Source organism: Malassezia pachydermatis (genome assembly GCF_001278385.1).
Source record: "Malassezia pachydermatis strain CBS 1879 chromosome Unknown scaffold1, whole genome shotgun sequence".
NCBI classification, from domain to species: Eukaryota; Fungi; Basidiomycota; class Malasseziomycetes; order Malasseziales; family Malasseziaceae; genus Malassezia; species Malassezia pachydermatis.
The window spans coordinates 791,340-817,834 of record NW_017253138.1 but is presented as its reverse complement, the minus strand read 5'-3'; the positions used below and the strand labels follow the sequence as shown (position 1 = coordinate 817,834).

The following is a 26,495-nucleotide window of genomic DNA, read 5'->3' as shown; positions in this document are numbered from 1 at the left end:
TACATTTTACCTCTACTATGGACCAAAACTAGATTACGTAAGTTGTACTCAGCCTCCACATCTGTGCACTAGGCATTTCTTTCCTGACCGAGAAAAAGTACCGCGCATGATCGCATTTTGTTAACCGTTTACCACACTATTTTGATTCAAGATGGGTATGTATTTCTATCATTTGTATATATTCGCTAACATCGTAGCGCCTAAGAAGAATAAGATGTCCCTCGGTGACTTCCTTGCCGACGAAAGTATGTTTGATTTGCGCCATTAACCGAATCTTAGCCACTGGCACTTCCTGGGCTGATGAACTGGATGACCTTCCCTCTGCTCGTATGTATATCTAATAACGGGTTGTCTTAACCATTTAGCTGCTCCTCGTGATGCCCCTTCCGACTTTGGTGGCATGCCTCCTTCCCGCCCGATGGGCCATTCTCGCTTTGACGGGCCGCCGCCGATGATGCGTGAGGAGCCTCCTCTGCCAACTGAGCCTCCTTTTACTGCTTTTGTCGTCAACCTTTCCTTCGAAAGTACCGAAGACGATGTTCGTATGTTCTTTGAGCCGCTCAACCCCGTGAGTGTTCGTCTTGTCAATGGCCATGACGGACGCCCACGCGGCTACGGTTATGTTGAGTTCACCACGCTGGATGAGCTTAAGGATGCGCTTACCTACACCGGAAAGCCTATGCACAACCGCAACGTACGTGTTAGCGTTGCTGAGCAGTCTTCGCGCCCAATGCGTAGCGCAGCTGCTGATGATGCGACCCAATGGCGTCGTTCGACTCCCCTGCCGTCGGACTCCCGTCGTGGCCCATTCGATGGCAGTGCGGGTATCTCAGGCTTTGACAACATGTCGATCTCATCTGATGGCTCTCGTGCGGGCTTCGGTGGAAAATTCACGCCTGCGCACGATGGTCCTCGCCGTCGTGGCCCTCTTGAGCCCGCGGAGCCGAGCGCTAGTGACATGGCATCGGACTGGAGGACCGGTAAGCCTGTGACTGGCAGCAAGCCTTCGCGTTTCGGGTTCGGTGATGGTGCTGCCCGGGGAGGCTACAACCGCCGTATTGTGGACGATGGTATCGACAACTGGCGCTCGCGCAAGTCGGGCTCGGAAGACAGCGCTGCTGTACCTGAGCGTCGCAAGTTGGATCTGAAGCCGCGTTCGGCTGTGCCAAGCGAGAGCACTCCGTCGCCGTCAGGTGGCTCCGCTCGTTCCAATCCCTTCGGTACGGCTAAGCCTGTCGATGTGAACGAGCGCCAGCGTGAGATTGATGAGAAGATCCGTGAACAGGACCGCATTCGTCGGGAGGAGCGTAAGAAAGAGGAAGAGCGCAAGAAGAACAAGGGCTTTTTCAAGCCCCGTGCCGGTGATGCTTGGTCGACGAAGGCCGATGCTACTGAAGAGACTTCTGAAGAAAAGACTGTTTCCTAATTTAATGAATGAAGGTCTATTGAAAACGCCTACTTTAGCCATATCGTTAGGATAGAGTGGGTAGATAGATGTACCATACAAATTGAACCGACCACATCTCAGCCTGTCACGTGTATGCCTCATTTAGGCGGAAAAAAATTTGGGCGACGCATTGATTATCACAGTCATGGCGTCCGTGCAACCCAAGCCTGAGTATCCTGGAAAGCTGTTGCAAGCAACTGCTATTGCCAAGCCCTTCCAGGAGGAGATCCAAACAGTTGTTAACCAGCGAAAGGAGAAGGGCCTTCGCGTCCCGAAGCTGGTTGGCATTCTGTCTAAGCCCAGCCCCCCTTCTATTGCCTATGCTGAATGGACAGCGAAGGCATGTGAAGCCGTCGGCATCAACTTCGAAATCTGGAAGACATGGGATGACTCTGTTGAAGTGACTGAGGACAACAAGGGCGGCTCTGATAGTCTGAATAACATGGGTCTTGAAGCCGATGTCGAAGACTTGATTCTCGCTGCGAACCGTGACAAGAGCATCGACGGTATTATGGTCTACTACCCCATCTTTGGTGGACGTCAAGACACGTACCTCCAGCAGATCGTGGACCCGCGAAAGGATGTTGAGGGCTTGAACTTCTTCTACTGCTGGAATATGTATCACAATGTCCGTTGGATTAAGCCAGAGCAGGTCGGCAGCGCTCCTGGTACGACCAACGAGTCTGAGCTCTTGGATCTTGATTCGAATGTTCTGGATGAGAATAACATCCCTAACGGCTACTGCAAGAGCATCCTTCCTTGCACCCCGCTGGCTGTTGTCAAGGCCTTGGAGGCTGTAGGCGTGTATGACCCCAAGCTGCCCTATGGTGACCGTCTGAAGGGCAAGACCATCACGGTGGTCAATCGCTCGGAAGTAGTGGGCCGTCCTCTTGCTGCTCTCCTTGCTAATGATGGCGCTCGCGTTCTATCTGTGGACATTGACTCAATTGTTGAATTTGCCAAGCGTTACGATGACAATGATGACACCGACGCGTCCCTGAGTCCTTACAAGAAGTCGTCACAGGTAGTGCAAGCGCACAAGCAGAACAGCTCTGCACGTCTCCGCTCCTCTCACACCGTTCGTCCAAGCCCCTTCCATGACTCTGAAAGCTGTATTCGTGCTTCTGATGTAGTTATCGGTGGTGTGCCTTCGCCACAGTTCAAGATCCCGACGGAATGGATCAAGCAGGATGCTATTTGCATTAACTTCAGCTCTGAGAAGAACTTCCAGAGCGACGTGCGTAGCCGTGCCTCTGCGTACCTGCCCATTGTCGGAAAGATCACTGTGTCGATGCTCCAACGTAACTTACTTCGTCTTGTGGAGTACCAGGAGATGGTGCACAAATAGGCGTTTATAGCTCTACGGATTGATAATGAGTTAATACCAAGAGCAAGTCCTCCGGTAGCGTATCGACCCAGAATGCGCTAAACCTTTCCTTTAGCTGGTCTTTGTTGATAGTCTCCGTACTTTTGGCATCTTTTCCCAACTCTGCCAAGCTTGTCTTCACCTCTTCCACCAGGCGGTTCAAGGCCCACTGTTGGATCTGCTCACTCTGTTGGGTCTTACCCAGCCAATCGCCCATGACCTGAATGGGGATAAGTTCGGCATCCTGCGTCGACAGAGTACCTGTAAGCACACCAATCGGTCCCAGCAACGTTTTGAAGCTCGACGGGCCCAGTTTCCGCAAACCGACCAATGCACCGAGCTTGGCCTCCACAGAGCCAGACGCTTCCAGAGCATTGGAAGCTGTGCCGTCATCCATCGGTTCAACCAGGGCTTGAAGGAGTGTGGCGACGAGGCGTGACTTCAGTGTCGGGTAGCTGTCGGCAAAGCGGTCCACCACGTAAACCAGCAGCGACGCCGCATAGACGCGCAGACTCATCGCTAAGGTCTCCAGCTTCTCGTTATCCGAAGAGCCAAAGTACGAGCCTAAGAGAATGGATAGAACTGATGGAAGGAGCTGGTGGAGATAAGGCTCGATGAAAATTGACGGATTGATCAACAAGGCATGCAATGTGCTTAGCATCGTATGCAGTAACTGGATCGTCTGTGTTGCATCCGTGTCGGCGCCACCTGCCTGGCTACTGGCACGTAGAGCATGCGTTACATTGGATCCCACCCATTGGATCAAGTACGGAACAAGCTGGTGGATACCTGCATCGCCACGCAGACTTGCCAGTGCCGCATCACGCACAAGGTTGCCGCTTGAAATCTGTGCAAATTCAGAGAGTGACTTGGCATCATCGGGCAATGTAGCATTGTCTGTTGCTTTGGCATCTGCGGGTGGACTCAAAATGGAAGAAGTGAGTCGTTCGTAGTACAGCTGCAATTCGCGTGACAACACATGCTTTACCAGTGGCTTGACTGCCACATTACCAAGGTCTGCTGCAGCTTCGACAGTATCAGGTAGAGCTTCCTCAGCAATCGCAGCCTTGCGCGCCAGGAAGACTGGGTTCTCGGGAATAGGGGGCTGAATGCCTTCAATGGCGAGCCAATGCGCATGCCAGCCTACCCCACGGCCCACACCTACACGAGGGCCATTCTCGAGAATCTTGTCAAAGTCGATTTCTTCATCTTCCGTGACATATAGAGGAGTTCCTGATGGCGTAGGTATGCTGCGGAACCATGGAACTTGCTTCTTGCCTCCTGTGTATGGCGGAAAGAATCCATACAATGGCTATCGTTAGGAAATAGAAAGTACATACCTCGATGTTTTTCTGTCGAAGTGCATTATCAATATCTGATGTTGTCATGCGGCTTCGCTTAGCATGCTTCATATACTTTGATGCACTTTGGACAATATCGCGGATACGATACTCAATATCGGTCGCTAGCGCCATAGCAATGTTGTCGCGTAGATTTGTAATACCTAGCGACTCTGCTACATCCTTAACCGAATCTTTAGGATATACAGAGGCAGGAATATTGGGGCCAAACACATTCTGTGCTGCCGGTGCACTCTGAAAAGCGGTATTTGGGCCCTGCCGTTTCCCTCCTTGGTTCGAATTCGACATGGTGGGGGGAGCGACGGAGACGCGTATGAGACCTCCACCCATTCGACCGCATTTCTTTTTCCTGTTCTGAGCTTTTGGCATGGCTCGTAGCACTAAGTGATGCTCTACAGAGAGACCCAAAGAGTCAGCTACACGTTCTTGCCACTCGGTTGATTGTTAATATATGCAATAGCTATAGTTATAGGGGATTTTGGGGGGACATTATTCACAAAAACGCCGCAGGTGTTCGCACAATAGTCTCATAGTCGCATTGTACGATCAGTCAATAGGATATGGTGCTCAAGCCAAAAGGGCCAGAAGAACAATAGCAACAACGAAAGCAATAATAATTGTTAGACAAAGTGCTCTGCGGCCAGCCCGTCGCTGATAAGTATGTGCCTGTAGCAACTCGCGATCAGCGCCTTCTGCATTCGATGCAATCGTGCCAATATTGTATTCAATGTTGTCGATCATACCGCCTTGCTCCTGTACCATATGACCCAAGTCACGGAATATTTCATTCAGCTCTTGTACACCTTGCTCGATTTCGCGAATCTCTGCTTCACGCTCAGCAATGAGCGATTCCTGGAACTCTAGTTCTTCCTGGCTCAAGCGCGATTTGGGCAGCTGCGTCTGGAGCTGTTCGACGGGTGCACCCTCCGTCTGCTCTTGTCCCTCGGCCTCCTCTGCTGGTGCACCGCTACCGCGCCGTTTGGCTTGGGCCAACGCCACTTTTTCTTTACGGATGCCTGCCTTCTGGATCTTTTGGAAAGCAAAAAGGGCCTCTTGAAAATCGTTTTGGAGCTTTCCCTGCAGAAGACGTGAAGGCGAAGAGCGACGCCCACCATTCGACCCATTCACTGAAAAGAGCGAGAGAGCTTTCACGTCTTCCGATGCATCCTTCACGATGCTGCGAGTCTGCTCACATAGCTCGGCAAACTGCTTCATCATTTCGTCGGCCTTTTTCTGGCCCATATCAGATGCATTACGAAGTTGGCGGTCCAGTTTCTCCAGTGTCGACACATTGGCATTGATACGGAAGATATGCAAGCCCACTTGCTCTGTCAAGTGCATGAATTCGGTGCTTTCTACACTGCTCGCGCTTTCATGGTTTCTGAGAGTGTGCACACGCAACGGCTCGTCAGGGACGCCCTGTCCCCTCTCCAAATCGTTGAAAGACATGGCGGCAGCAGGGAACTGAAAACTATCCATGTGGAGACAAAAGTCCCTGCTCGTGCAGACCAAAGCTGCCATGCCATTTGCCTTGCATGAAGGGATCAGCATTCGACAGGAGGCAGCACCCAGCTACTTTGAGAGTCTCTCGGAAGTAGACACTTATGCTAAGTCTTCTAGTCACATAATACCCCGACATCGGGTGCCAAGGAGCTGTCCAGGCAAGCCCACACTCCTTGTCTGCCATGACTTTCAGGGCGGGTACAACGAGAAACCTCACGACCAAGGGTATGTATATAGGTAGGCTGATGACAGCTATACGTTCGAGCATTGGTACGCAAATCAACACTTACATCAGGTCTTGTACAGATACGTTTGTCTATTTCTCGCACAAGTGCATTTCCTTGCCGCCGCCTGGCTGGATCCGTGCTGCTCACCAACATGGCGTTCCCATCCTAGGCACGCTCATATTTGAATGGGACGAGTCCAAAGCGAAGCTGAAGCAGCTTCTTGATGGACCTGTACCACGACGTACGAAAGGCATTCGCTCCTCCCTGTCTACGTATTATGCGGACCAGCTGATTCAAGTGGCGTTGGCGCATGGGATCGATGGCTTCCTAGTCAATGTGGAAACGCCTCTGGACCTTACACCCAGCTCGAACCCGATCCTATCGCAGTTGGAGCGACAGCACAATGCTAGGCGACTCCAGAAGTGGGTGCAGTACCTCCGTGATACAGGCCTGCAGCGGCATCCGGGTTGGCAGGTGGTTTGGTACGACTCTGTGACGTACCCAGATGGACAGCTTACTTGGCAGGATGCGCTCACACCCAGTAATGCCCCTTTCTTTACCAGCAGCACCTCGATCTTCACCAATTATACGTGGGCTCATCCGAAACGACTCGACTTTGAAGGCTTTCATCCCTTGCTAGTGCTGTCTGCTGCGATGGCCGACTCGCTTTCTCGCCCACGCTCAGATGTGCTAGTAGGTATTGATGTGTTTGGACGCAACTGCTATGGAAAGCATGATACGTACAAAGCGTTAGAGATGATTGGACCTCATCGTGTCCGCCTGCCTGCGACCTCGAATGATATGGCACAAGAAGGGTCTGCGCTGGGACTCAGCGTCGCCCTCTTTGCGCAGGGCTGGACGTGGGAGCATGACGCACCACCCTCGCGTCCATGGTCGGCATGGTGGTACGAGGACTGTGCATTGTGGCATCAGCAGCATGGCGGCGTATCGCAGTACTTCCCACCCCGTGCGCATCCATGGCGGGGCGATGCCACTTCCCGACGCTGGGGCTTTCGGTCCAACTTTGCGGTGGGCGCAGGCACAGCGTGGTTCGTCCAAGGCCGGAACGTATTCTCATCAACGCACCCGTGGACAGACGCTGGTGTCAGTGCGCCCAAACCCCACCTGGCCTGGCCGAGCGTGCAGTACGTCCTCACTCCTGATGTCCGGCGGTGTGATGATCGCGTGGAGACAGATCTGAGCATGGACGATGCGTGGAGTGGAAATACTTCGCTGCGCATTTCTGTCCACCGACCACTGTGGATCCCAATTGTAGCTTTAGCACCTTTGCCGGAAGGCGCCGATCGATGTGTGACGTTGCATATGATCGTCAAAGGCGAGGCGACGGCGGCTGCGATCTACATGGATGGTCATTTGTACCAAGGCACGACAGCGCCACCAGAGCCACTCGACCATGCATGGACTCTCCTCACGACCAGCATCGCATGGCCCTCGCACCATGACGGCGATATGCATATTCTGCTCTATGCGACGACAGAAGTCACGGTCGGACAGGTTGACGTCTCGCTCAGCACGGGAAGCGACGAGCCCGTGGAAGCAACATGGCACGACGATACCCTTCAATGGCCTGACTTTGTCCCGTGGTGTGCCTATTACGAGCTGTTTGCCTTGGGCGACGAAGCCACATGGCTAGGCACCATCTCTGCTACACTGGCGCGGACCCAAGTCACCTTGCTGGGTGGCGATCACGACACTGTTTTGCACATTCGCTCTGTAGGCGCTGGGCCCCACGAAGACGGCGCTCTTGTTATGCGGGCGTAACCCGCGCCTTTTTGGAGGTCGTCGCTGCTTTCTTCGTATCTTTGCGTTTCTTGCCGGTCGGCAGCGTACGAACAAAGCAGCATACAAAGAACCCATTCGTAGCATCACAATGTACAGTACCTTCTTCACATGGCACATGGCCACCTGGCGTGCAACGTACCAGGCACGAGGCCATCTTCTCGTCGCCCCCGCATGCCTCAGGCCGGCCACGCTCGTTCCACGTAGGCAGGACGTCTGAGCGTGGGGCTAGGGACCAATGGCCCTCCTTTGCTTCGGGCGACTCCAGCACAGCCTTGACCACATGTTCGTTCTCTTCCTCGTGGACAGAGCAGGTCGAGTATGTGAATCTTTCCAGGCTCGGGAACGTCATGGCATGCCGGATCATGCGCTGCTGCAGCGCAGCTAAGCTCGCAAGTCGGGCATCGAGGGGCGCAGGGCGGTTGTCGTCCGGTAGTACCTGCTCGATATTGTCCTGCTCGTCGTCTTGGCTGGTCAAGTAGTCTAATCGGTTCACAATGCCGCTGCCTGAGCAGCTAGGATCGAGAAGCATGAAACGAACCAGTGCACCATCGCCCAGCGGCTCCATCGCGAGGAAATCGTCTTTCTTCGGGTGCACATTTCCGCCTCTCGAGGCAAGGCAGCCGGCCCGATCAAGCATCTTGACCAGCGTCTTGAATCGCTGCGGCGCACGTTCCAGCGCGGTCAGCGTGCCTTGGCCCAGCATAAGGGCACTCAGGTGACTCGTCTTGTTCCCTGGCGCCGACGTCGCATCCAACGCATCGACCTCCGATGAGGCCCACGTGCGTGGATCCAGCACCTCGGCAGGGAAACAACTGGCCAAGTCCTGGAGAATTAGGCCGCCTGTGCGAAAGAGGGGCAAGCTCATCAGTTTGGACGTCGCTTTCGGATGGAAGGCAAGGACATGACGAACGTGCCGTGACCTAGCAAATTGGTGCCTGGTGTTAGTGTGTATACCACGTACTCCTGGTCCAGTGTCTCTGTATCGACGAGGGTGAATCCAGCCTTTTGCAGCTGATTGATTGCTTCAGCCTGCGATACTTTTAGGGTATTCACTCTGCACCACCGCGGAATTCTGCCGGCAATCTTGCGCTCTGCTTCACCACTCCGAAGCTCTTCTACGCTCTTCTTTTTCCGTCGAATCTGGAGTCGTACTAACTCTGCATGCAGCTGCGACTTGTACTTCTCCAAGCGCTCTTTGGGCGGCCACGCCTTGGCGGCCTGAATGCCTCGTGATGCAAAGAGCAGGTCATGTACCAGGACAAGCAAGAGACATTCAGACAACAAAGGACCTGAAGCCCGCGTCTTGTCTGCGGTACGATTCAGCGATGCACCTGGACCGAACCATTTCGGCTCTCTCTTGGCTATATCGACACTGGCCAGCACCTGCTGCAGCGTCTCTTTGTACGAGAGGGTATTTACGACCAGCGCCATCACTCGCTTTGCATCATTGACACTACTATTCCCAGAGGTGATGGCCTTTATGGAGCCACGATGCGATAAAATGTCCTGTAACGCGCGCCCTGCGCGCATATAAAAATCGGCCATGGTGGCCGTGCGTGCGTGTGCAACTCTCAGCGGTGCCTGTCGTACAGTCTTCGCCCGATCGCATCGGGCCTGCGTACGTATGCAGCCAGTCGATCTTACGCTGCCGACGTACGATTCTGTCGCTTGCCACCTGCAGCACGAATTGCATCGTACATTATGGTGGTGGATACCAAGTTGTATGATGTGCTGGGCGTTGCTCCCGATGCATCTGATGCAGAAATCAAGAAGGCGTACAAGAAGCAGTCCCTAGCCAACCATCCTGACAAAAACCCTGGCGATGAGACGGCGTCGGAGCGGTTCCAGGAAGTGGCGAATGCATACGAAGTACTTTCGGATCCAGATGCCCGTGCTGCCTATGATCGCTATGGAGAGACAGATGGCAATGGTCCAGGCGGTCCAGGCATGAATATGGATGATATTTTCGGTACGTCAAACACGCCATGACACGCATACTTATACCAGCATCGATGTTCGGCGGTCCGTCGTTCGGCATGGGCAGTGGCCCACCACGCCGTGCGCAAGACTCTGTCATTCCGTATAGTGTGACGCTAGAAGACCTGTACAATGGAAAGACAGCACACTTCGCACTGGAAAAGAATGTCGTGTGCTCTCACTGCCAAGGCACTGGTGGCAAGACAGGCGCTATGCCGAAAGACTGTGTTACGTGTGGTGGCAAGGGACGTGTGTTGCAGCAACGTCATGCTGGCAACGGCATGATCTCGCAGACAGTAGCGCCCTGCTCCGACTGCGATGGTAAGGGCAAGAAGTTCCGTGAGAAGGATCAGTGCAAAAAGTGCCACGGCAAGACGGTCGTGAGTGCCAAGACGCGCTTGCGTTTGGAGGTGCCGCGTGGTGGCTACAACGGCCAGCGCATTGTGTTTGAGGGCGAAGGTGATCAGTTGCCGAACTCCAAGCCTGCCTCCATCATTTTCGAACTGGAACAGAAACCGCATGACACTTTCGAAGTGAAGAATTTGGACTTGCTTGCCAAGGTCCGCATCCCTCTCTCGGAAGCACTACTTGGCTTCTCACGCACCATTCTTACCCATCTGGACGGTCGTCATATCCATGTCACTAAGGCCAAAGGCGATGTCATTCGCCCTGGCCAAGTCGATGTGATTAAGGGCGAAGGTATGATGGACCAGCGCTACTACGACCAAAAGGGCGATCTTTACATCTCATGGGACATTGAATTCCCATCCAAGGAGTGGGCTCAAACGGTTGATGAAGAGGTGCGTACTTCACACGCTAACGTTAGACTTTGGCTTCGCTGCTGCCGCCGAAGCGCCCTATTTTGCCGACCAACAGCGACTCGATTGTGGACGAGGTCTCACTTTCTCCAGGTTCTATGGATATGGTACGTACTTGCCTCCTTCCTCACACTCAGTACGGTGCGAATATGGGTACACGCCCTCGCGGCCACGACCATGACCACTTTGACTCGGACGAACCAAATGTCCAATGCGCTCAGCAGTAGTTATCGACCTCCACATGCACGTCATACCCCGGCCTAGTCATTTATTTATCTTTAGTTTCCTTTCTACTATATTTAGCATGTCGGGCGAAGACTTTACGAAGAAAAAGTTGTGGGGCGGCCGCTTTACTGGCGAGACGGACCCAGTCATGCATGCGTTTAATGAGTCTCTGTCATACGACAAGCGCATGTGGGCGCAGGATATTCGTGGCTCGCAGGCGTATGCTCGTGCCCTGGTAGGCTGCGGGATCCTCACCTCCGACGAGGCCTCGCAAATCGTCGACGGACTTTCGCGCGTTGGTGAAGAGTGGAAGAATGGCAACTTCAAGGCTGCACCTGAAGACGAAGATATTCATACGGCGAATGAGCGTCGCTTGAAAGAGCTCATTGGCCCTGTTGCTGGTAAGCTCCACACGGGTCGTAGCCGGAATGATCAGGTCGCGACAGATATGCGCATGTGGATGCTCGACGAGGTCGATGCTATGGTATCGTTGATGAAGGAGCTACTGAGTGTCATGGCGAAGCGTGCTGAGCAGGAAATCGATGTGTTGATGCCTGGCTACACGCATCTGCAGCGTGCGCAGCCGATCCGGTGGTCGCATCTACTCCTGTCCCATGCAACATACTTTGCCTCGGATCTCGAGCGTCTGCGTGCTATGCGCCCGCGCGTATCAATGCTACCGCTCGGTGCTGGTCCACTGGCTGGCAATCCGTTCGCGGGCTTGGACCGAGAGGCACTCGCAAAGGATCTCGGCTTCGACAGTGTGGGACCGAACAGCATGCACAGTGTGTCGGACCGTGACTTTGTGGTCGAGATGCTCATGTGGGCGTCGCTGTTCTCTGTGCATGCAAGCAAGATTGCGGAGGATCTGATTATTTACTCGTCGTCCGAGTTTGGGTTTGTGCAGCTTAGTGATGCGTACAGCACAGGCTCGTCGATCATGCCGCAAAAGAAGAATCCTGACAGTTTGGAGCTGCTGCGTGGTAAGAGCGGTCGTCTGTTTGGCCACATGAGCGGCTTTATGATGTCCATCAAGGGTATCCCCTCGACGTACAACAAGGATATGCAAGAGGACAAGGAGCCGCTCTTCGACGCTGTCGACACAACGAAGGCGTGCCTGCAGATCCTTACTGGTGTGCTAAGCACCATGTCGGTATGTATATACAATATGCTCACGCAAGATCAATGCGCCCAAGATGCGCGCTGCGCTTACGACAGATATGCTGGCGACGGACTTGGCTGACTACCTGGTGCGCAAGGGCATCCCCTTCCGTGAGACGCACCACATTTCCGGCTCGGCCGTCAAGATGGCCGAGGACCGCAAGTGTGAGCTTTCCGACCTAAGTCTCGCGGATCTGCGTACACTGCACCCTGCCTTTGACGAGGATGTGACGCTCGTCTGGGATCCTGAGCAAAGTGTGGAACGCCGCAACGCTATTGGCGGCACAAGTCGCCGTGCGGTGCACGAGCAGGTGGAGCGCCTGCTGGCGCAGCTTTCGTAGTCGCATAGATGCCACGTGTCTACTCCGTGCGCATGGGCCCTCTAGAACGTTCGGCACCCCCCTGCCCTTCTGGGTTGGGTTCCACGTGGAACGTATGTAAATGCACGCATCGATCCTCGGTCCTGATTTCCCCCAGAACCACGTCCAGTTCATGAAGTCGTTTAGCGCTGTGACTACTGGTGCGCTTGCGCTGCTTGCGTTGCAGGCCACCTCGACTGTGGCTGCGAAGGAACGCCCCGTGTTTGTCCCAAGCGAGGTGGAAGGCTACTTTGTTGAGCAGTTCACACCTGGCTGGGAAGAGCGTTGGGCTACGTCGAAGGCCAGCAAGCTCCAACGCGGTACGGAGGAGTTCAAGTACGATGGTGTGTGGTCCGTCGAGGAGGCGACCGTGTTCCCTGGTCTCAAGGGCGACAAGGGTCTGACAATGAAGAGCAAGGCGAAGCAGCATGCTATTAGCTCGCTGTTTGATAAGCCGATCAAGCTCGACGGCAAGGAGCCGTTCGTGCTGCAGTACGAGGTCAAGATGCAGAACGGTCTCTCGTGTGGTGGTGCGTATGTTAAGCTGTTGAGCGCCGACGAGGGTCAGCTGAGCACGGAGGAGTTTGGCGACACGACGCCCTACTCGATCATGTTTGGCCCTGACCGTTGCGGTCCGGACAACAAGCTCCACTTCATCTTCCGCCACGAGAACCCGAAGACGGGTGAGTACGAAGAGAAGCATCTCAAGGTGCCGCCGCACGCGAAGGTGTCGAAGGTCTCGTCGCTGTACACGCTCATCGTGAACCCGGACAACTCGTTCGACATCCAGGTCAACCAGGAGTCAGTGCTGCAGGGCAATCTGCTGGAGGACTTCCTGCCACCTGTGAACCCGCCGAAAGAGATTGACGACCCGACCGACTCGAAGCCTGCAAACTGGGTGGACGAGGCGGAGATTCCTGACCCGAAGGCCAAGAAGCCGGCCGACTGGGACGAGAATGCGCCGCGTACGATCAGCGACCCGAACGCGAAGAAGCCTGTAGACTGGCTGGAGGATGAACCGCTCATGGTTTCGGACCCTGAGGCCGTGAAGCCGGAGGAGTGGGACGACGAAGAGGATGGTGAGTGGATTGCGCCGCTGGTGCCGAACCCGAAGTGTGACGACGCCTCGGGCTGTGGTCCCTGGACGGCCCCGATCATCCCCAACCCCGAGTACAAGGGCAAGTGGTCGGCGCCGATGATCCCGAACCCGAAGTACAAGGGTCCGTGGTCGCCGCGCAAGATCCCGAACAAGAACTACTTTGAGGACAAGCACCCGAACAAGTTTGCGACGATTGGCGGTGTTGGTTTCGAGCTGTGGACGATGGACGACGACATCATGTTCGACAACATCTACATTGGCAACAGCCCCGAGGAGGCTGCGAAGTTTGCCGCGGAGACCTTCCTGCTGAAGCTGCCTGTGGAGCAGAACCGTGAGGAGGCGGAGGCGTCGAAGGACTCGGAGTTTGATATCGGCCACAACTCTGTGTCGCCTGTGCTGCAGCGTGTCGCGAACAAGATCCGTCACCGCACGTCAGTGTTGATCTCGCGTCTGCAGACTGAGCAGGACAAGATGCGTGTGCTGCGCACATCGAAGGACATTCTGGGCTTCTACGCCGCGGCTGTCGCCGTCCTGCTGGGTCTTGTGGGCCTTCTCGCCTCGCTGGTCGGTGGCGGTGCCACCAAGGCGCCAGTGGCTGCTTCGAAGAAGACGGACAAGCCCGCTGCTACCACCACTACGGAGACGGCTGGCAAGTCCACCGCCGTTGAGGCCACCGAGTCGCTCACGAAGCGCACCACCGATGCTCAGTAGGTAGATAGACGCGCCCTTGCGCGTTCATAATCACGTGATACGAAGGTCCGCGCGCGTGTGCGGTCTGTGGAAGGCAGTGTCGAGCACGTACAGTGCCTGGTGACGGACCTCTGCGCGGCACGTCGATCGTAGTTCTAGAAGATCGAGGATGCAGACGTGGTCACTAGGGCTTGTGCTGGCCACCTATGCCCTACTGGCCTGTGTGCATGCATACACGCCAGCCAAGCGCACGTACGACACACATCATTACTACGTCGCAGAGCTAGCGCCGCCGCGTGGCGATGACCGTGAATGTGGCCAGCATGTGTCGCCTGCGCACGTAGCTCAGGCACTCGGTGCCGAGATGGTGGAGCAGGTAGGCGAGCTCCAACACCACTATCTCCTTCGCGCTGAGAAACTCGATGCATTAGCGCGACGAGACGTGATGGGGGAAGTCGACGAGACGTTGGATCCGGTGCTGCAGCGCTGGGCTGCATGGCAGATTTCGCCACCTGCGAAGCGGTGCGACGCCATGGATCCAGACTGCGTGCCGGCAGGGTGCATCGCAAGCCGGGTTCGCTCACTGGAGCGACAAAAAGTCCGCTGGCGTCATAAACGAAACGTCATCTACGATCCTACAAAGATGCCCGACGTATACCCCATCATCCTCCCTCCGATTCCTGCCACAGAGCGCTGGATGGCTGAAGCTCGTGCACCGATTCCCTTGCGCAGAAATCTAACCAAGCAGTTTGCCGAGCAATACCACATTAACGACCCCTTGTTCTACAAGCAATGGCACCTCGTCAACAACGATGTGCCGGGCCACGATCTACACCTGGAGGGTGCGTGGCGCAATGCGTCAGGGCATGGGATCACCGTGTCCCTTATTGATGACGGTATTGAATCGACACACCCTGATCTCGCTGATGCGTTCAACGCCGAAGCGTCGTACGATTTCAACGATCATACAAAACTCCCTGAGCCGCGGCTCGTAGAAGACATGCATGGCACACGCTGTGCGGGTGAGATTGCAGCAGCGAAGAACGAGTACTGCGGCGTAGGCGTGGCGCCCGGGGCCAAAGTCGCTGGCGTACGCATCTTGTCAGCGCCCATCAGTGATGCCGACGAGGCCGCCGCGTTAAACTATGGCTACCAGGACAGCTCTATCTACAGCTGTTCCTGGGGCCCTTCGGACAATGGACAAAGCATGGATGCACCTAATGGACTCGTCGCCAAAGCGATGCTCAACGGCATTTACAATGGCCGGAATGGACGTGGGAGTCTGTTTGTGTTTGCCGGTGGCAATGGCGGTGCTTCGGATGACCAATGCAATTTCGACGGGTATACCAATTCGATCTATACCATTACTATTGCGGCGGTCGATAGCCAGGGCCATCGACCGTACTATTCAGAAATGTGCAGTGCGATCATTGCCAGCAGCTGGAGCTCAGGGAGGGGCGATATGATCTACACGACCAACGTCCGCCGCTTCAACCGCACTTGCACATCCTCGCATGGCGGCACAAGCGCCGCTGCGCCGCTGGTCGCTGGCATGCTTGCGCTTGCGCTGGAAGTGCGGCCGGACTTGACATGGCGCGATGCGCAGCATTTGATCATTAAGTCGACCATTGTCAACAATCCCAAGGACCCGGATTGGCAGCGTACGGCCGCTGGATTGCTCTACAGCCACAAGTTTGGGTTTGGTGTGGTGGACGCGACCAAGCTCGTGGAACATGCACGAAATCATACGCTGGTAGCGCCGCAAACCTGGCTCGAGACGCCCATGTCGAACGTGTCGGCCTCGCTGACGTACGGCGTCTCACGTAACGCATCGCTGGAGATTACGCGAGCGATGGTCGAGCAAGCGAATCTGGCCTCGCTCGAGCATGTGACGGCCACCGTATGGATCGAGCATGAACGCCGTGGCGATATCCAAGTGGTACTGTACGGTCCACATGGGACGAAGAGTGTGCTGGCGAGTCCACGTAGGTACGATGGCGCGAATACGGGGTTCCCAGGGTGGACGTTTATGACGCTCAAGCACTGGAATGAGGATCCAGTAGGCACATGGACGTTGGAAGTCACGGATCACGGCGCGAATCCCAACGACGAGACGGAGGCAGATGGCACGCCCATCCCACTGCCTTCTCGTGGCAACTTTACGGCGTGGTCGTTGTCGTTCTGGGGCGCAGCGAAAGACGCCAGTTTGGCGCGGCCATGGAACTTCCCCACGGACTCGGAAGAGTATACCATGGTCCTCCCGGGTGCACCCAGTACCACCATCCTCGGCGCAGGACCGTCGCAAGGCATGGCGACCGGTGCGCCAGCCTCGACATCGCGCAAGCTGGTCAAGCCGACGCATGCTCTGCCGAGCGATCATCACCAAGACCCTGGCGAGGCAAGTCACGTCTTTGGCCAGCCGATGGCTACTGCAACACGCCCAGCCGATACCGCGTACTTGTCAGGTCTCGTACATACCTCGTCCACGACTTGGTTCATTGTTGCAGCGGTGCTGTGCTTAAGTGTCGGAGGCGGCCTTCTGTTGTACTTTGGCCTGCGCCGCTGGGGGGTCTTGTCTTCGAGCGCGTCGCGTGGCGCTTATGCGCACGTGCCAGACGATGATGAGATTGCGATGGGCTGGCTGCGTCATGACAGTGCGCCTGCTTCGCAAGTGCAGGCGCATGACCTGTACAATGCGTTTGCGTTAGCAGACGAGGACCTGGACGAGGAGGATCGAGAACACGATGAAGACGATGGCCAGACTATCAAGCCGACGTCGCCCACGCCCTCGTCACGTACATTTACACCCAGGGCATCGGTATCATGATCGCCAACTATGTAGAATTTACCAAAGTAATCGTAGGGTTGCAAGTACAAGACTGTGCCAGGTGAGCATACATCGAATACATACTTGATCAGGAAGCCAAGCAAAATGGCTGCTAGGGTATAGGGCGAGAAGATAACATATCGATCAGGGCTGGGCGGTTGCCACCGGAAACGACGGCGTAGTGAGGGCGATGTCTCCGTCCCTGCCTCTTCCTCCTCGTCGTCCTCTTCGTCGTCATCATCGTCGTCGTCGTGGTCACCGCTACGTTGCGTTTCGCGCGCTGACGTAGAAGAGGTTTGCGACTGGGCACGGTCTTGCGCTTGCCGAGAGGCAACAAGGAAATCCAGCACGGATGTAATGGCACGTCGTGTCTCTTCCCGTTGTGCCTCCATCTGCGGCCCGGAAGCGGCCTCCCGCGTCTGCATACGGGCCATGGCATCCGATAAGGCAGATTCCAGGCGCTGCCGCTCTTCGGGGCGGCCCATCGCTGTAGGTAAGTCCGGCAACGTAGGCTCAATGCGTGGCCAGCGAATTGGTTTAGGATCGTAGGCGAACAGGAAAGGGAGGATGGGGAAAAAGAAACCAATCATGAGCCCTTTCAACACGCTCATGGGCACCGACGTACGGGTCTGGACCATGGGTGTCTGAGCCATGGAATCAATCCATTGCTCTTCCAATTGATACGCCATTTCCTGTTCTTCCCGCCGACGTAACAGGTCGCCCGATCGCGCCGCTTGCAAGCCAGATCGCTGATGGAATTGCTCACGCATCAGTTGGATATCGAGCGCGGACATCCCCGCAGTTTGTCGTAGCCGATCAAAGCCACGAGGCTCATGCGCTGGCTCAGGCATGTGCTGCCCTTCGGAATGCTCTGGCTCCTCTTCAAGCAGACCGCCGATCGAACACTGTAAGTACACTGTCGGCTGGCGCCACACTGTGGTATGTAAAGGCCCATCGGCATCCAAGTCAGGATCGAGAGAACGTTGTTTTCCATGCCATTTGTCATGCAATGCATTGTCTATGTCTACGCCCGGCTCCAACGTATACATGTCATGCTCTGCTGGACGACGTCGCAAATGCATCATCTCGGCGTGCGGCTCCTCTTCGACTAGAGACAACGTGTCGAGCCATGACGCAAGACGCACACCATTCGGCAAGATCCGCCCCAGATGGATCAGACGTAGTCTTCGTCCCTGCATTTGTGGGTACATCTTCGACAGCTAGGTGGTGAGTGCAGGGTATACATACGCGTTGTTTAAACTCGCCGACGGTTTCTTCCGCCAGACGTGGCCATTGCCGATCCTCTCCATCCGGCACTTTTTCGTAGACAAGGTCGACATGCACATCGTCGATGCTCGGATCTGTAAATCGTACCACAAGGGGGCGCAGCGACAGGCCGCCACCACGCAGAGCGGCCGCCACCATGCCTGCCATCAGAAGTCACGTCGGCTGCGCGCGTACCCCACGCTGACAGCGGCGGTGGCACGGCCCTTGCGGTGGACCTCCAGCCTAAGAGGTGCAGTCCCTCCACATTCAAACACGGCGACGGCCGGGCGGGAGAGAGCAAGCAGATCCTCGACCGTCGAACGTCCCCTACTTACCTGTGTGTGATACCATGACCCGTCTGTCGCTGATCACCAGCGCGACTGGCGCCCTTGTGGCCGGTACGATTGTATACGCCGTGCATGCCTCTATGCGGGACCAAACGCATTTCATGGTGGCAGAGATGCGGGCCAAGACAGAAGGTCTCGAGAAGGCCGAGGACTTTGACAAGACGAGTGGCCGGCGGATTGTGCGGGCGCCTGTGTCTGCGTACAATCCTGGTATGCCGACATTCTGGGAGGAAATGAAGTCGCGCTGGAACGTATGTATCTTCGGGGCACTCACGTCTTTAGCACTACCTTACCAAGGCAGTCTACAAGGTGCACAGTCTGGACCCTATGGACGCCATGGGCCCAGCGCACGGCCACACTGCAAACTCGACAGGCGAGTCGATTCGCGATGCTTTGGAGTCTCTTGCACCGCACGCTCTGGATGCGCAGCCCAAGTTTGGCATCCTGCACCGCCGATTTGGCGACGAAAACACACATTACATGGGCCAAGGCGCTTCGTTGCGGTAGTCATGCATAATGAAATCTCGTTGATAGATCTGAGTGTGCGCTTTAGCTGGGGATGCACGGTAGCATCGCATTCGCGCCACCGCCGTTCCAAGCGGGCGTCTCGCAGCCGCTCGACTCGACGGCCGACAGCGCTGACGGGCGGCGGTAGTGGCAGATTTGCAAATATCTATGGACGCGCTGACCCGGCACGCGTTGATGCGCGCGCCGTTGTTGGCCTTGTCTTTTGACGACGAGCAGACGCATGTCGGCCGCGGGCGAAGACGAAAAGATGTCGGACGTGGTCCCTGCGACGGCGGCTGATCATCTTGAGGATGCTGCACTGACGGGTGCAGAAGAACGTACGCAGCGCCGCGCTGCACAGACACAGAGCTTGAATGCCAGTCGCTCGGTGATGAACCGGCAAAAGACTGTCGACAGCTTAAAACGCTTCAGCTACCTGCTGGGCCAGACGGAGCTGTTCCAGCACTTTATCGATATTAAGAAGGACCGTGACCCTGAGTTTGCGCGGCTCTTGGAGGAATCGGCGCAGCAGCGCTCCAAGAAGAAAACGGGTGGCAGTGATCAACGGCACCACCGCAAGTCGGAGCGGGAAGAAGACGCTGAGCTGCTGCATGACGAGAATGCCGAGGACGAAGATGAAACGTTTGTCTTCCGTGAGAGCCCTGGCTACGTGAAGGGCGGTACGATGAAAGAATACCAGATCCAGGGCCTCAACTGGCTGATCTCGTTGTACCAGAACGGTATCAATGGCATTTTGGCCGACGAGATGGGTCTCGGTAAGACGCTACAAACGATTTCGTTTTTGGGCTTCTTGAAGTTCTACCGCGACACCCCTGGTCTGCACCTGGTTGTCGTGCCAAAGTCCACGCTCGACAACTGGGTGCGTGAATTCGAGAAGTGGGTGCCTGGTTTCCGTATCATTACGCTGCAAGGCAGCAAGGAAGAACGTCAGGCGGTGATTCAGCAGCGCCTGCTGCCGCAGGACTTTGATGTGCTGGTGACAACATATGAGATGTGTCTGCGTGAGAAGCCATCGCTGCAGAAGATGTCGTGGGAGTACATTGTCATTGACGAAGCGCATCGTATTAAGAATGTCGACTCGGCGCTGTCACAGATTGTGCGTGCGTTTACGTCGCGCAGCCGTCTGTTGATTACAGGAACGCCGCTGCAGAACAACTTGATGGAGCTCTGGAGCTTGCTCAACTTCTTGCTGCCGGATGTGTTCTCGTCCGCAGAAGACTTTGAAGCATGGTTCCAGCGCAAGGGCGAGTCAGAGAACGACGATCAAGGCACGATCGTGCAGCAGCTGCACAAGGTGCTGCGTCCCTTCCTGCTGCGCCGTGTCAAGGCGGATGTCGAGCACAGTTTGCTGCCGAAGAAGGAGATCAATGTGTTTGTCGGTCTCACAGACATGCAGCGCAAGTGGTACAAGTCGTTGCTCGAGAAAGATATCGACGCAGTCAATGGTGCGCTCTCGAAGAAGGAGGGCAAGACGCGTCTGCTCAACATTGTGATGCAGCTGCGCAAGTGCTGCAACCATCCATACTTGTTTGACGGCGCAGAGCCTGGTCCGCCCTTCACGACCGACGAGCATTTGGTGGACAACAGTGGCAAGATGGTGATTCTCGATAAGCTTCTGCGGAAGATGAAGGAGCGTGGCTCTCGTGTTTTGATTTTCAGCCAGATGAGCCGTATGCTTGACATTCTCGAGGACTACTGCCTGTTCCGCGAGTACAAGTACTGCCGCATCGATGGTAGCTCTGTGCACGAAGACCGTATCGCTGCGATTGACGAGTACAACAAGCCGGACAGCGACAAGTTTGTGTTCCTATTGACAACGCGCGCTGGTGGTCTGGGTATCAATCTGACCACGGCCGATATCGTCGTGCTGTTCGATAGCGATTGGAACCCGCAGGCAGACTTGCAGGCCATGGATCGCGCTCATCGTATTGGCCAGAAGAAGCAGGTGTATGTGTACCGCTTTGTGACGGACAACTCGATCGAGGAACGCATCCTCGAACGGGCCGCCCAAAAGCTGCGTCTCGACCAGCTTGTGATTCAGCAGGGCCGCACATCGGCGCAGCCCAAGACCGGCCAAATGAAGGACGATCTCGTGGATATGATTCAGCATGGTGCAGAGCGCATTATCAACTCGAAAGAGTCCATGGAAGTCAAGGACGATATCGACGAAATCATCGCCAAGGGCGAGGCACGGACCGCCGAACTGCAGGCCAAGTACCAGCAGTTCACCAGCCTCGACGAGCTGACCAACCTGCGCAGCGAGTCGACGTACGAATGGGAAGGCGAGCAGTACAAGGGCCGCAAGCCCGGCACGGGCATCTGGATCGAGCCGGCAAAGCGCGAGCGCAAGCAGAACTACTCGATCGACAGCTACTACCGCGATGCGATGCGCACGACGGCGAAACCCGCAGCGCCTAAAGCCCCGAAGGCGCCCAAGCAGGTGCCCACGCCCGAATGGCAATTCTACCCGCCGCGTCTGATTGAGCTGCAGGAGCGCGAGACCGCGGCGTACCAACGCAGCGTCAACTACCAGGTCCCCAAGCCCGAGTCGGACGATCCCGCCGCAGAGGCACAGCGCGCCGAGGAACAAAAACGCATCGACGAGGCAGAGCCCCTCACCGAGGAAGAGCAGGCGGAGAAGGAGCAGCTCATCACGCAGGGCTGGAGCTCGTGGAACCGCCGCGACTTTCAGCAGTTTGTCAAGGGCTGCGAAAAGCATGGACGCACGGCCTATGCAGCCATCGCCGAGGAGATTGGGCTGGGCGAAAAGAGCGAAGAAGATGTTCGGGCCTATGCGCAAGTGTTCTGGGCTCATGTCAACGAGCTCAGCGATGGCGAGCGGATCGTCCAGCGTGTTGAGGAGGGCGAGAGCAAGCGCCAGAAGCTGCAGCACCATGAGCGTCTGCTCCGCCGCAAGATGGCGTCGTATGCTGCGCCGCTGCATCAGCTCAAACTCACGTACAACCAGGCGAAGGGCAAAGCGTACTCGGAAGACGAGGATAGGTTCCTCCTTGTCCGTCTCGCTGACTATGGCCTGAGTGGCGAGGATGTTTACGAGCGCATTCGCGCGGACGTGCTGGGCTACCCCGAATTCCGCTTCAACTGGTTCATCAAGAGCCGCACACCGCAGGAACTTGCGCGACGATGCCATACCCTCCTCCTGCTTGTTGTCAAGGAGGAAGAAGAGGTGGATGCTGCTGCGCAGGCCGCCTCCAAGAGCAAGAGCAAGAAACGAAGCGCGCCCCCCGCCGAGGGACGGCCTACGGGCCGCGCACGCCGGTCGTGAGCCTCGGCTCACCCATGTTCATAGGTCGATCGGTAGCGCGTTGTGGGTGGAGGATGCCGTGGCCCCCGGCGGATTGGCTAGCGGTTGGTAGAAATTGCAAATATACCAACAAACACTGTTGGGTGCGCGAAAGACGTACGAAAAATTCTTCTACTGCCCATCATGAATGTCGGTGAACTGCTCACCAACTCGCTTTCGCCGGGTATGTGTGTGTGATGGAATACTGACGTATTGCTAGATCATGGAACACGGCAGGCCGCCGAGCATGCGCTCGAAGCAGCCGCACGCGATAACTATGTACGTATTTGTGCCGCCCTGCGTAGCCCGCGGGCGGCACGACCCTAGGCCGAGACTAACATACAGCCCATGTACATGACCTCGCTCTCCAGCGAGCTCGCTACGGATGCGACACCTGCGCACATTCGCTCTGCGTCCGGTCTTGCGCTCAAGAATGCGCTGGTAGCGCGTGAAGCGCAGCGGGCTATGGAGTACGCAGAGCGGTGGACCGCGCTGCCCGCTGACGCACGCGATCAAGTCAAGAGCAAGGTCTTGATGACGCTCAGCAGCAGTGAGCCACGCGCCGGTACTGTCGCTGCGCAGGTGATTGCCGCCATTGCATCGATCGAGCTTCCACGCGGCATGTGGCCCGACTTGATTGCGCAGTTGCTCGCGGCCATTGGCGACGTGAACAACCCGCGCCAGCGTCAGGCAGCGCTCCAGGCGATTGGTTTCACATGCGAAGTCGTCGATCCTGCTGTCCTCTCGGCCCAGTCCAACGAGATCCTCACCGCAGTCATTCAGGGCGCGCGCAAGGAAGAGACCTCGCCGGAAGTCCAGCTGGCCGCTCTGCATGCGCTCCTCAACTCGCTTGAATTTGTGCGCAGCAACTTTGAGCGTGAAGGCGAGCGTAACTTTATCATGCAGGTCGTCTGCGAGGCGACGCAGTCGGCGCATGTGCCCGTTAAGGTGGCCGCGTTCGAGAACCTCGTTCGCATTATGCAATTGTACTACGATAAGATGCGCTTCTACATGGAGCAGGCCCTCTTTGGCCTCACGATCCTTGGTATGCGCGACAGCGAGCCCAACGTGGCGCTGCAAGCCGTGGAGTTCTGGTCGACTGTGTGCGACGAAGAAATTGAGCTGGCGCTCGAGGCAGCGGATGCGTTGGAGTTCAATGAAGAGCCTGCGCACGTCTCGCACCACTTTGCTCGTGTGGCACTCCCAGAAATCGCCCCGGTGCTGATGGAATTGCTCGCTCTCCAGGACGAAGACAGCGACGAGGACGACTGGGACACCGCCAAGGCCGCCGGCACGTGCTTGGGCCTCCTCGCGCAGGTGGTCGGGGACCAAATTGTCTCGCTGGCTGTGCCGTTTGTGGAGGGCAACATCAAGTCGCCCGACTGGCGTCGTCGTGAAGCAGCGCTCATGTGCTTTGGCAGTATTATGGACGGTCCTGACAGCAAGTTGCTCATGACGCTCGTGACGCAGGCGCTTCCAACCGTTATGGAGTCGCTGCACGACCCGTCGACGGCTGTGAAAGATACCACGGCATGGACATTGGGCCGGATTTGCGAGTTTGTGTACGACGCCATCACGCCAGAGATGCATCTCGGACCTATCATCCAGGCCCTGCTGGGCGCGCTCCAGGACCAGCCGCGTATCGTGACGCACTGCTGCTGGGCGTTAATCAACCTGGCGGAGCGGAAGGGCATCTTGGCCTCGCTCGACGATATCGACCCACCCACCACGTCGCTCTCCCCGTACTTTGAGACGATCGTAACGCAGCTCATGCAGGCGACAGACCGCAACAACAACGAGTCGAACAGCCGCACGTCTGCGTACGAGGCGCTGGCGTCGGTGGTTGCCAACAGCGCCACAGATTGCCTGCCGCAGGCCAGCACCGTCCTGGTCCACATCATCGAGCGTCAAGAAGCGCTCAACGGTATGGTGCAGCAACTCGTGGGTCTCGATGACAGGAACAACTGGGCTGAGCTGCAGAGCAACTTGTGCAGTGTGATCATTGCATCGGTTCGGCGCCTGCAAGCGGGCATTGCGCCGATTGGTGATCGCCTCATGACGTCTCTCCTCACACTCATCCAGAACAGTGCGAAGCAGCCGACTGTGCTGGAAGATGCGTTTGTGGCGGTAGGTACCGTGATCGTCGCATTGGAAGGCGAGTTTGAGAAGTACATGGAGGCGTTCCTGCCCTTCCTTGTGGAAGGCCTGCGCAACCACGAAGAGCATCAACTGTGCACTATCAGCGTCGGTATCGTGGGCGACGTGTGCCGCTCACTTGGCGAGAAGGCGACCAAGTACTGCGAAACGCTTATTGCCGCTCTGTTTGAAGACCTGCAGAGCCCAGTTCTCCATCGCAATGTCAAGCCCCATATCCTCAGCTGCTTTGGCGATATTGCTATGGCGATTGGGCCTGCGTTTGAGCCGTACCTTGCCACGGCCATGGCCGTGCTGCAGCAGGCCAGCATGGTGCAGAACCCTGCCGACACTGCTGACTACGAGATGATCGAGTACGTAAACGACCTTCGTGAAGGTATTACCGAGGCATACGTCGGTATTGTGTCCGGCTTCCGGGCTGGCGGCAAGGTGGACGTGCTGCTGCCCTACATGGAATACACGATCTCCTTCATTGGCCTCGTCGCCTCGGAAGGTGTGGACCGCTCCGAGTCGCTTCTACGTGGCTCGATTGGTCTGCTAGGCGATATTGCCACAGCATTCCCACAAGGTCCGGTCATGGCCAAGCTTCAACAGCAATGGGTCCTGGATTACATCAAGGTCGGTCGTAGCCGCGGCAATGGCTCCGAGACACGCAAGACCGCCAACTGGGCCCGCGACGTGATTAAGAAGTCCGCGAGTGCAGCTGGTACACCTATTATGTGATACGACTTTCTATGATCCTCCTCCCCCGCCCCCCTTTCGTATCGTCCTTTCGTTAGTTGCACTATTCTCGAGACGCTCCCAGTGAAGGCTCTGTCATAGCATATCATTAAGTCGGCCTGTAGATGACGTAATGACACCTGATGGCTGAGTCAGCGTTACAAAGTTCTGAGAAAATGGCGATTATGCATACCGGTTCGCTAGACCTTCGAACCATGAGCGACGGAGTTGTATACGCCCAGGATTCGCGTGTGTCGGGCTACGAGCCCCTCATTTCGCCCATGCTGCTCACACATGAGCTCCCTGTGACAGATAAGGCCAAGAACACGATTGCCAAGGGCCGCTACGAGGCCGCCCAGGTCGTGCATGGCAAGGATGATCGTCTGCTAGTGATCGTCGGTCCATGCTCGATCCACGACGTCGACCAGGCGAAGGAGTACGCCCGTCGTATTAAGGAGAAGTACGATGAGCGCTGGAAGGACGGCCTTGTGGTGGTTATGCGCGCCTACTTCGAGAAGCCGCGCACGACCGTGGGCTGGAAGGGTCTCATCAACGACCCTGACCTCGACGGCTCGTACCACATCAACCGTGGTCTGCATATTGCCCGCAAACTCCTTTTGGAGATCACAGAGATGGGCATCCCTGTGGCCTGTGAAGTGCTCGACACCATCTCGCCGCAGTACCTTTCGGACCTCTACTCGTGGGGCGCCATTGGCGCTCGTACGACCGAGTCGCAGCTGCACCGTGAGCTGGTTTCGGGTCTCTCGCTCCCGGTCGGCTTCAAGAACTCGACCGACGGTGGTATCGGTGTGGCCGTGGATGCCATCCGTGCTTCGTCGCAGCCGCATGCGTTCATGGGTGTGACCAGCCAGGGTTTGGCGTCGATCGTGAAGACGACCGGTAACGAGGACTTGCACATCATCCTACGTGGTGGTAAGAAGGGTACGAACTACGATGCGGAGAGCGTGCAGGCCAGCAAGGATGAGCTGGTTAAGGCCATTCCGGGCCGTCATCCTAGCATTATGATCGATGTGAGCCACGGCAACAGCAACAAGGACTACCGCAACCAGCCGAAGGCCGCTGCTGTCGTCGCTGAGCAGATTGAGCAGGGCCAGGACGCCATTACTGGTATCATGATCGAGTCGCACATCAACGAGGGCAAGCAGGGCGAGCCCAAGGACGGCAACCGTGATGCATTGGCCTACGGTGTGTCGATTACCGATGCCTGTGTGAGCTTCGAGACCACTGTCGAGATGCTCGACCGTCTGCACAATGCTGTATTGGCACGTCGTGCCAAGGCTGCCTCGGCCTAG

At 56.4% G+C, this 26,495-nt stretch overlaps 14 protein-coding genes across 14 annotated transcripts; 10 read left to right on the top strand and 4 right to left on the bottom strand.

Moving 5' to 3' along the window:
* Positions 1–151: 151 nt before the first annotated feature.
* Malapachy_3374 (translation initiation factor 4b) lies at positions 152–1,426 on the top strand (the record flags this gene model as incomplete). Its single annotated transcript, XM_018137846.1, has 4 exons — positions 152–155; positions 198–245; positions 280–327; positions 366–1,426. The coding sequence occupies 4 exons, from the start codon at positions 152–154 to the stop codon at positions 1,424–1,426; spliced, it is 1,161 nt and encodes a 386-aa protein (XP_017993995.1).
* A 166-nt stretch (positions 1,427–1,592) lies between these two features.
* On the top strand, positions 1,593–2,795 carry Malapachy_3339 (methylenetetrahydrofolate dehydrogenase (nad+); the record flags this gene model as incomplete). Its single annotated transcript, XM_018137811.1, has 1 exon — positions 1,593–2,795. The coding sequence occupies one exon, from the start codon at positions 1,593–1,595 to the stop codon at positions 2,793–2,795; it is 1,203 nt and encodes a 400-aa protein (XP_017993457.1).
* Positions 2,796–2,872: 77 nt separating this feature from the next.
* Positions 2,873–4,462, bottom strand: Malapachy_3332 (taf-domain-containing protein; the record flags this gene model as incomplete). Its single annotated transcript, XM_018137805.1, has 3 exons — positions 2,873–2,883; positions 2,916–4,125; positions 4,154–4,462. 3 exons carry the CDS (start codon positions 4,460–4,462, stop codon positions 2,873–2,875), a joined length of 1,530 nt encoding a protein of 509 aa, XP_017993458.1.
* A 279-nt stretch (positions 4,463–4,741) lies between these two features.
* Malapachy_3333 (pep12 syntaxin (t-snare) vacuolar) lies at positions 4,742–5,623 on the bottom strand (the record flags this gene model as incomplete). The annotated part of the gene is made up of 1 exon (XM_018137806.1): positions 4,742–5,623. The coding sequence occupies one exon, from the start codon at positions 5,621–5,623 to the stop codon at positions 4,742–4,744; it is 882 nt and encodes a 293-aa protein (XP_017993459.1).
* Positions 5,624–5,922: 299 nt separating this feature from the next.
* Malapachy_3370 (glycoside hydrolase family 85 protein) lies at positions 5,923–7,686 on the top strand (the record flags this gene model as incomplete). The annotated part of the gene is made up of 1 exon (XM_018137842.1): positions 5,923–7,686. One exon carries the CDS (start codon positions 5,923–5,925, stop codon positions 7,684–7,686), a length of 1,764 nt encoding a protein of 587 aa, XP_017993999.1.
* A 125-nt stretch (positions 7,687–7,811) lies between these two features.
* Positions 7,812–9,138, bottom strand: Malapachy_3360 (s-adenosyl-l-methionine-dependent methyltransferase; the record flags this gene model as incomplete). Its single annotated transcript, XM_018137832.1, has 3 exons — positions 7,812–7,830; positions 7,854–8,642; positions 8,669–9,138. 3 exons carry the CDS (start codon positions 9,136–9,138, stop codon positions 7,812–7,814), a joined length of 1,278 nt encoding a protein of 425 aa, XP_017994072.1.
* Positions 9,139–9,408: 270 nt separating this feature from the next.
* Malapachy_3347 (hypothetical protein) lies at positions 9,409–10,729 on the top strand (the record flags this gene model as incomplete). Its single annotated transcript, XM_018137819.1, has 4 exons — positions 9,409–9,676; positions 9,715–10,484; positions 10,511–10,609; positions 10,640–10,729. 4 exons carry the CDS (start codon positions 9,409–9,411, stop codon positions 10,727–10,729), a joined length of 1,227 nt encoding a protein of 408 aa, XP_017994190.1.
* A 77-nt stretch (positions 10,730–10,806) lies between these two features.
* Positions 10,807–12,229, top strand: Malapachy_3346 (argininosuccinate lyase; the record flags this gene model as incomplete). Its single annotated transcript, XM_018137818.1, has 2 exons — positions 10,807–11,880; positions 11,909–12,229. 2 exons carry the CDS (start codon positions 10,807–10,809, stop codon positions 12,227–12,229), a joined length of 1,395 nt encoding a protein of 464 aa, XP_017994191.1.
* A 151-nt stretch (positions 12,230–12,380) lies between these two features.
* On the top strand, positions 12,381–16,863 carry Malapachy_3350 (kex2-endoproteinase of late golgi compartment; the record flags this gene model as incomplete). The annotated part of the gene is made up of 2 exons (XM_018137822.1): positions 12,381–14,053; positions 14,199–16,863. The coding sequence occupies 2 exons, from the start codon at positions 12,381–12,383 to the stop codon at positions 16,861–16,863; spliced, it is 4,338 nt and encodes a 1,445-aa protein (XP_017994134.1).
* An 18-nt stretch (positions 16,864–16,881) lies between these two features.
* Positions 16,882–18,288, bottom strand: Malapachy_3357 (hypothetical protein; the record flags this gene model as incomplete). The annotated part of the gene is made up of 3 exons (XM_018137829.1): positions 16,882–16,915; positions 16,948–18,083; positions 18,112–18,288. 3 exons carry the CDS (start codon positions 18,286–18,288, stop codon positions 16,882–16,884), a joined length of 1,347 nt encoding a protein of 448 aa, XP_017994141.1.
* A 190-nt stretch (positions 18,289–18,478) lies between these two features.
* Positions 18,479–18,983, top strand: Malapachy_3378 (hypothetical protein; the record flags this gene model as incomplete). The annotated part of the gene is made up of 2 exons (XM_018137850.1): positions 18,479–18,727; positions 18,759–18,983. 2 exons carry the CDS (start codon positions 18,479–18,481, stop codon positions 18,981–18,983), a joined length of 474 nt encoding a protein of 157 aa, XP_017994001.1.
* Positions 18,984–19,224: 241 nt separating this feature from the next.
* Positions 19,225–22,290, top strand: Malapachy_3342 (chromatin remodelling complex atpase chain isw1; the record flags this gene model as incomplete). Its single annotated transcript, XM_018137814.1, has 1 exon — positions 19,225–22,290. One exon carries the CDS (start codon positions 19,225–19,227, stop codon positions 22,288–22,290), a length of 3,066 nt encoding a protein of 1,021 aa, XP_017994195.1.
* Positions 22,291–22,452: 162 nt separating this feature from the next.
* Positions 22,453–25,185, top strand: Malapachy_3343 (karyopherin kap95; the record flags this gene model as incomplete). The annotated part of the gene is made up of 3 exons (XM_018137815.1): positions 22,453–22,492; positions 22,529–22,587; positions 22,654–25,185. 3 exons carry the CDS (start codon positions 22,453–22,455, stop codon positions 25,183–25,185), a joined length of 2,631 nt encoding a protein of 876 aa, XP_017994194.1.
* A 212-nt stretch (positions 25,186–25,397) lies between these two features.
* Positions 25,398–26,495, top strand: Malapachy_3348 (3-deoxy-7-phosphoheptulonate synthase; the record flags this gene model as incomplete). The annotated part of the gene is made up of 1 exon (XM_018137820.1): positions 25,398–26,495. One exon carries the CDS (start codon positions 25,398–25,400, stop codon positions 26,493–26,495), a length of 1,098 nt encoding a protein of 365 aa, XP_017994189.1.